Raw genomic sequence first — 8,791 nt, 5'->3', positions numbered from 1 at the left:
TTCACTCTGTCATCCCATGGAGAATGGCCTTGTCGAGGGTATTAATGTTGTCATCAAGAATACTGTACAGCTAGCATTAGCAAATACCTTGCTGTGGAAAGAAATGTTGATGGAGACTCTGAATGCCTATAGAATGACACCCATTCTGCCACTGGTGTGGAACCATTTGTAATGATGAGAGGAAGAGCGTTGTGCAGCAGACTGAACCCATTTTCGGTTGAAACAAATCCAGGAAAATAGACATGAGCGAAGATCTCAAGAGGGTCCAGGAAAGTCAACAGAGGTACAAAAAAATATTACGACAGAACCCAGGCTACATGCAATCCGTCATGTCAAGAAGGTGACTGGGTCAAAGTTAGTAATCCACAACGGGTGTTGAAAGGTTTGTCAAGATAGTGGGAACTTCAACAAGACGTTGGATTGAAAAGTGTTAGGCTGAAGGATGGCACGAAATGGTAGACTGATGATGTGGTACATGACCCAAATGATGTATCTGGCGCCACAACAGCAGAAGATGTTGCAAAATCAGACTCTACGGAACACAAAGCTTGGTCTGAGAGTAGTTCAGGCAGAGGCAGTCCTGGGCCATCTAACATCAGGGAATCCCTGTCCAGAAGAGTGGTTCCCTGTCTGATGGAAGATTATATATACTACTGAACATGTCCATGAATGTATCCTGTTATGGTTATTTTCAACTGTTGTTTACCTCCCTATTTTTCCCCCGTCAATCTCATGCTCTCTCTCCCTCACTCGACCCCTTTTGATTTTTCCACCCGTCTCCAACGCTTCTTTCATCCCCATATGGGGAGATGTTGTGTACATAGTTCCAGAGGTCTACTCCGTAGAGGCTCTAGAACATGACGCCCGTGGGAATCGAGGGAGGACGGAGTCGAGAAGGGGAAAGAGCTGTTGCTGCGCTGCTGTTGCGGTCCCCAATAAAACCCACTCCGGAACTTACCTCGCGTCCGTGTTGTATGTCCACAATATAACCTTTACACATGCAGCTTCTTGAGCCTCTCCAGGCACTGGCGTATAACCTTAATGAGAATGACAGCTGGTTTTAAATGACTAGTTATCATGAAAGCATAAAAATAAGAACAATTATAATAACATATTTGTTTAAAAAAATACCAATAACAAAGAGAGCATTTAAATTATAAAGAGTAAAAACATGTTATGGTCTTTTGAAACGCGGGGTTGGTAATAGTTATAATTTCACTGTGTGAGAAGTTGAAGCTCCTTCCAAAACGCCTGCAAAATGTACTGCTTCCTGGGATCATTGGTAGATAGTACACCGAACACAAAGTAATTCAACGGTTTTCAGCATGCGTCTACTTCGCCGCCATCTTGGAAATATTTTCTCTCAGGTTTTAAACTAAAGGTGTTGAGAAACTATTCTGAAGTGCATACAAACAATAATCGCTTTCTAAAATGTCTTAAAACAACGAAACCCAGGTTACTTCGTAACGTTTTCAGATGATTTGTGCCATGGTTCCACCTTCACGTCTCGACGGCTGGGACCCCCAAACATTCCAAACATTAGAACGTGCGCGGCCATATTAAGTGAGGGTTCTTTCCTCTGGCTTAGTTTAGCCATAGACATCATGAAAGCATCGCCGCCAGTGTGCCCGCCCGCTCGCTCAGTGCTGCCCTCGGTGCGTCAGTCAGCTGGGCAGCTCTGGTGTTTCCCTTGTGGGCGGTGCCTTCCAGTCGCCCGGCCTCGCAAAACGTCACTTCCCGGCCCGCCCCCTTCCCCTCCAGCGCCGAGTACCCTGGTCTCCAGGAGCTCGCGCTTCTCACTTTAATGTCTTGATCAATAAGGAACAGACAGACGCAGTTTTTATTTTTATACATATTTTTTTTAATTTCTGCCCCCTCCCAGCCCCACCATCACCAGTGATTCCCCCGGAGGGTCCTCGCAACAGGGAGGTGACATCAGGAGGCTGAGTTGCACCTACAGCCTGTTATCCCCTTCTTCGGACTGCGTGCCCCTTCGCCCCCCCCAGCCGACATGTATCCAGGAGCCAACCAGGGTGAGTGTTGTAAAAGCCTCTGTGTGCCCGGTGGTGGCTTCCGCCGCTTCCCTGGGATCGCCGCCTCGAGCTCGCTGTGTCTGGAGGGGCCTTGGCCCCCAGACTGGGGGCTACTTTGAGTCGCAGAGATGTTGAGGGTGGGGGAGGGGAAAGTGTGCGGTGTTGTGTTAGTTGTTAACCCAGTGCACTTTAGAAACCCCTACCAGCTCTGCGAGGACGTGAATGTGTCTGTGCATCCAGGAGAGGACCCACAGTGGGAGACCTGTGGGTGTTGGTAGAAGAGGTTTGGCAGCTCTGTTCCTAACACCGTTTGTGTTTTGGTCGAGTCTATCTTTGAGTCTGCAGAAAGGCCACTAGTGACTTGATGTAAATGGCATTCTTCGCTGTATTGGGGCGCATCAGGCTCTGCAAGTTGCCTCGGTGTGCGGTGGAGAATCCTGTGTTTACTATCTGTGTATATAGATGGTGACTGGGCAATCAAAACGTGTAGGTGGTCTGCCAGCTGGCACGTCGTGGGTGATTGGTAACATTTGAGCATTCTGTGTTTTGGGCGAAACATTAAAGCATCGTGTCCATCTGTAACTGTGCACGGAGAAACGAAGATCTGATAGAATGTGTGGTGGGAAATTCCACCATGTAATTGTTTGAATGCACCAAGGAATTCCTTTCTGTATCCAGTAGTATAGAGATCCATTGTAAACACTGTTTGCTATAGCCTTCCCGTGTATCTGTGGAAAGAACTTGGTTGTGGGTTGGTGTCTGGGGGAACGCTTATTGACGCAATCACCGTGCCGAGGCACGCTCTTTACTTGCACTGAGGGACATTTCACCCTGTGCTTTGTGTTGAAAGGGGAGCCTCATCCACCGCCAGAGTGCACAATTTGCTCTAGACCTCGATTAGACAAGAAATGGTGTGCTGTGCGTAGGTATAGATTTGAGGTAGCAGTTCATTTTTTTTATGGCTGGATAGTTGCTTGTTGTTTGCATTTTTGTCCTCTGCTGCGTTTTATTAGAATATTTAGACTCAATGTCTTTGCAAGGTGAGACCTGCTGTAATATTACAGTAGCTCTCACTTTGCAAAGACATCGAGTACTGCCCGGCACAATCGTCCTACTTTTGTGAGCCCTTCCTAGCCACCTCACTAGCATTCATAGGTAACGAGTAGTACCTTCTTGGTCGTATTCTTCATTTGCTGTTGTTCCAACATAACTTTGCCCCCTAAGTCGTTGAATCCATAATGCTCAGGATAAAAATGATCAAGGAGCCACCTGGCACCAAGTATGTTTGATGCATCCTCCATAGTTTGGAAACCACCAATAGGTTGGGTGTAGGGCACCCCGAACCTTAACAACATAATTGTTTTGTCCAGGGTGTCAGTTTGTACAACATATTTACACCCTGTGTCGATCTGTTTTTAAAACCTATTTAACAAACCAATGGTGCAGTTTGTAACTCGTATTTGAATGTTCGTAGCCATCACCCCCTACCCCCGCCCCAGGAGACTTCGTAGTACTTTGAATATATAGAACTTTAAAAAAAAGATCTGGTTTTGGGTCTTCCAAGTAAGCCTATTGCAGTAACTAACAACGATCTACAGTCTCATAGGGATCAACATGAAGAGTTGATGAGCAGGAGCTAAAACCAGCTCCTTGGTATTATCGCACAGAAAGCAGGAGAGATCTGTGGAACGAGGAGCTAGTACACCGTGTAAAAGGGCAATTCAGTTTTGCTGCCCAGCTGGGTACCTGGTCCTAATTCACCCGTCCTTAAAGGTCTGTTGTATTTTGTCAATTAAGTTTAAACCCTCTGCTTTGACTTAAAATAAGCAGTGTTGCATAGCAATTTGCTATGTAATTCTGTAGGCTTGCTAATTAATGACACTTGTGTACCAGAGCTAGCGATTTAAATTGGCCTGTTCACTGAACACACAGCTCCTCCTGCATTCCTCCCTTACCCCCGTGGCTCTCCACGCCCTCCTTTTTTTCTATTGATCGCAAGTTCAAAGGGGCTAAGGAGAGTGTGTCCAACAGTAATCATCTCCTGCACTGTTAAAAATGGCAAAGGCCTCTGTGGGAGGTCTAGCCAAAACGGTCCTTCAAAGGGTTCCTTTTATTTTAAATAATTGCAAAGCAGAAGTAATCGGGGTGATACTTTTATAAAGCTAACTATACTTTTGAAAATGTACATGATCACACGGCCAAATGCTTTTCATAGAAAATGTAGCTCTGTGACTTGCTGGTTGCATACATCTGTTCAACTGCTGCCCAACACATGATGGAATCCCCATCTCCTTGCCATTCTATCATATTACCCTGTTGCTCTATATCTGCTACCTTGAAATTGAGTTGTCTACAAACCAGTTTGCCAGGTGCTCTACCTGCTACGCAATCCACTCTGCTTAGTCTTAATTTCTTTCCTCTTGTGCAATGACTATGCAAAGCTCACTAGGTGTTTATGCAAAGTAGCGATCAATCCTTCCATCCAGTCTGTACATATACAGACCTACTGTAGTTAGTTTTCAGAGCTCACTTTGCTCTGCCATTATGATAGCATTATATATTAGTACCTAGGGGAGAGCTGGCCAATCGGTAGGTAGATGCTTGCATTTCATGCTGGCCTGCCGTGCCTCTGTCCAGCTTTCACTTTGTCCTTTGGGGCGATGTCTCCCCTTTGGAGCGCCTCAGACCACCACAGTTCCCCAGCAAACTCACCTGCACTTCTTCTGGCCCACCGCCAGGTCCTGCAAATTGTAGTTTCCAATCGTGCACATGTGCAATTTCTTTTTAAGGGAACCATGAATTGTGCTGTCTTGTTCTCCTAAAAAACAAACAAAAAAAGTATCTGAGTACACACACATTTTGTATTTTTGCTCATTTTATGTCTTGGGTGCAAATAACTTCTGGCAACATTAAACATATTAGTACAAAATTGCTAATCAAATATGCTTGTTTGCTAATCAATTATATTTTAATTAGCAAACTGCTCATCCATTTTTGAAAACTAATTTTTGCCTTGCATCAAATTATTTTGAACCCTGACTTTTGCACTATGTCACAATGTAGTGCTTTGATCATTTCCAAATGTCTTTATAAAGTCCTCTTCAATGGAGTTTATTCCAAAGTTCTCTGTTCACATTGTCTGTATTCATCGATTTTAAGTCTGTATTTGACAACTGAGCTTTTCCTTTTAGTCTCGCTCGCTGTGACAAATGCTTCTTCAAAATCTTAATTGTCTAAATTAATAATGTGTAAGAGCAACTGGAAGATTGTACATTCGGTTACATGTGAGGCCAGGTATTAAAAAGGATGCATATGTTTTAAGAAATAATATACCCCATGCTGTACTTAAAGAAGGATATTGCAAGTCATCCGAGTTCCATGGCCTAGTTCCTTGAGTCTATTTGGTCACAGAACTGCCCGGTGACCTGGGATATTCCTATAGTACAAGGCAGCTGGTCTTTTTGACTATGCATTACAGCTCTATGCCTTTAGTAGCAATGGCACTGCTGCTCTTATTATAATGGCTGCTACCATTTACATCTTAATTTCTTTGAGGTCTACTAAGACACGTAATTAAAGGCACAATAAGTTTTTCGGAATCCTTTTTAATTTAATTTTGTTGTTTTCACAACAATTAGTTGATGATAAATATGAATGTTTATAATAGAATATTTAGTGTACTGCTGTACTTTACAACAGCAGAGAAACTGTTTGCATGAATTAGGGGGAACTGTACATCCTTGGAAGAATTCTATGACCAAGCAGAGCAACTTGATAGACTACAATCTCGAGGTTACCCTAAAAAACGACTCTCCAGATAAAACAACGGACAAGATTCATGGATAGTGAGGCACTCCTGACAACCAGGTAACAAGTGAAACTAACCAACAATTGACCCGTCATTACACATGGTCTCCACACCTTTCAAGTTAAAAAGCTTATCCGTAAATACTGTCCGCTTGCACAACTGAATCTATCTGAAGAGCCCATGCCAATATTTGCTTTTAAAAGGGGTAAGAATCTGCTTGACCAACTAGTTAATTTGCTGTTCAGTAAAAATACACCACAAATCGGCCAATGGAATCTACTAGCAGTTACTTGACAATAACTGCATTGCCTGTAAGTTCACAGAGAAAATCCAATCATTCACCATATGTGAGAGAATATGGTCGCTCTGAAGCCTAACTGCAAAACCAGTCAGGTGGTTTATTGCATCAAATGCCAATGCGGCCTACCCTACATGGGACAAACCATGAGGTCCATTCATATGAGAATATCCGAACATGGATCCAAAATTCGTTGCAAGAAGGCAACAGGGCCTATGGTCAACCATTACATTTAATTTCAACATGCCCTCCACCCCTTCCCCGATGATCTAATATGGTGGATCAATCCCACATAGGAGTCTGCTAGAAAAGGAGAACAGATGGATTCATAGATTGGACACATTCAACCATGGATTAAATGAAGAATGAATTCCTCTCACATATACCCTAAACCTAGCAGATACGGATGTGGTACCCTCCAAAATTACACGAGACCTTTGGTGCAACACCTTGTTGGTTTTACCCCACTGGCTCCCCACTCTTGCCACTTTCCTCCTCCAGTTCACCATCCATGCAAAACAATCGATAAACCATTGCACCTAACGGCACCCGGATGTGACACTCTGTTAGAAATGATACCTTGTTCCACCATTGGGTACCCCACTGTTTTGGAACACAGCCAGGTGCCACCATACACCAAATGAGTGCATAAATACAGTTGAGCACCCCCTTTCTTTGAATCTCCCCTACCGGGAATTGCACTTTGGGACAGAGGCCACTTCTCAGCCCACTTTACCAAGCATATGTGTACACAACCGTGACTCCACCAGATGGGATGGGACTATGCTGCGTGACTTGGAAGACTTTGAGATTAATGGAGCACAGACAATCCTATAAGAGTAACATATGGTGCTCGCTTTCATCCCATTATGTTACTAAGGGGTACTTACAAATCTCAACGGGACTTTACCGTCATTTGGTTTTAGACGCAGGTTGTCATGACGATGCTGCACAACTAAAAGTGCACTTCAGAGGACATGATGACGCAGGCACGCCTTTTCAGAATTGCAACCAATAGAAATGCAATATTGGTATCCATATCAATTAGGCAGACGCCGGTTTGAGTCCACAGCCACTATGGACCTGCCGGGGAGAGGCGCACTCGTTCCACGTTTTCAAGTCTGTGACATTCTAGGTTCCTCTGGCCTTTCTCACATAGACTTTACCGTACCTAAATGCTGCATTTATCACTTTTCGGCTATATACATTGTGGCCATGATCGTGATTTGTGACAGATTGCACTAGAAAAAATGACGGCATCCATGATGGCAGGGACCTTGCCAATTTCGAGCAAGGGTGTAGTGTTTTTTCCATCAATACCACTACTTGAATTCTGTGCTCAGGAATTGCACACGCTATATATGCATGAGCACACAAGCGGGGAGCACAGACCTGTTCTAAATAATCACCTACCAGACACCCGGGTGCACTAAAGCATGGACATATTAAATCAAATATTGTGTCAGTAACGCTAGTGAGACTGTCCATCCACCATCCCATGCCCTGTCTGGCACCTCGCTCCCTGATGTAGGAGCAGCAGGTTAAAGGTTTCCTCCCACCATAAAAATCTAGTGGACCACACCAAACAGAATATAGTAACAGCCATTATTCTGGCAGCAGCAGTTTGATCGTCGACGCGTCGTCCGTACTGTCACAGTGGGCCCTACAGGATTGCAGCAGATACCTGCAGTATCCTTACTGACTCTACTTGGGGTGAGTAACGTGGAGGGGTTATTATGGCTCTTCACTAATATTTGAAAATCTACTGTGGGCATGGCACTAAAATACATACATATATATATTCGCAGGGTCTATGATCATGCCCTGAAGAAGGCAGACAGATTGTCACATTGACTGCTGAAACGTGCAGAATTTTGGGGTTCTGGATCAACCTACTATATCTCTTCGCAACATCTGGTGGTTACATGCATGCCACTAACCCGTTCACAGACCCTCTCTTTCTTCATTTAAAGAAATGAACTTTACAAAATCTAAATATCCTGTCTATACTGAAACAAACCCTGAATGAAGGAATGTAAACTGAATGAAAATACAAAGGCAATCCATGTTGGAGATTGATTGAGGAACAAGGCAATTCATATATTGGTATCTTCTATTTTTGAAAATATATCTGATTCTTTTTCCTACCCTCTTGCTGTATTTCCCTTTGAACCTTTTGTTCTCTATGTATGGGATTAAAGGAATAGTGCGCTCAAAAATGTTATTGTCCCGATCGTTCGGCCAAGTCGTTATAAGCATCCGGTGATGGATCGTAAAATCTTTTCCTATGCATGTTACCTTAGTTTTTCTCACTTTTACACATGCGAAAACGTGTTGGGCGCGGCCATCTTGTGCCAATCTTATCCATGATTCTATCGCCTCAAGTGCGCTTGCAGCAATGAATCAAAACACACGCCCCGATGCTGACATCACTTGTCCCAACGATCTGCTCCACCTATTTTCATTACGTTCATGGCCAGCATAGCCCAACGTGCCGCTTCATCACCCACACCCGCACAAACGGGAAGATAAACACAAGATAAACAGACATGCTCACACAGAGCATACCTTCTGTCTTGCCCTAAATAGCATTTGCTTATTGTATGTTTCTATAATACATCAACAATAGTCTGCAATGTTGCAAGTGCTTTT

General features: G+C 43.9%; 1 protein-coding gene across 3 annotated transcripts in view; it reads left to right on the top strand.

The window, feature by feature from the left end:
• Positions 1-1,750: 1,750 nt before the first annotated feature.
• AGO2 (argonaute RISC catalytic component 2) overlaps positions 1,751-8,791 on the top strand; it is a 1,138,923-nt gene continuing 1,131,882 nt past the window's right edge. For all 3 annotated transcript variants that reach the window (XM_069621684.1, XM_069621685.1, XM_069621683.1), the window contains exon 1: positions 1,751-2,033. In XM_069621684.1, coding sequence (XP_069477785.1) covers positions 2,012-2,033 — 22 coding nt within the window. In that variant the 5' untranslated portion in view covers positions 1,751-2,011. The remainder of the gene's footprint in view (positions 2,034-8,791) is intronic.

The sequence above is a fragment of the Ambystoma mexicanum genome, chromosome 5q (genome assembly GCF_040938575.1).
Source record: "Ambystoma mexicanum isolate Mex_15411 chromosome 5q, UKY_AmexF1_1, whole genome shotgun sequence".
Taxonomy (NCBI): Eukaryota; Metazoa; Chordata; class Amphibia; order Caudata; family Ambystomatidae; genus Ambystoma; species Ambystoma mexicanum.
The sequence above is the reverse complement of the archived record's forward strand: the minus strand, read 5'-3'. Positions and strand labels throughout refer to the sequence as shown.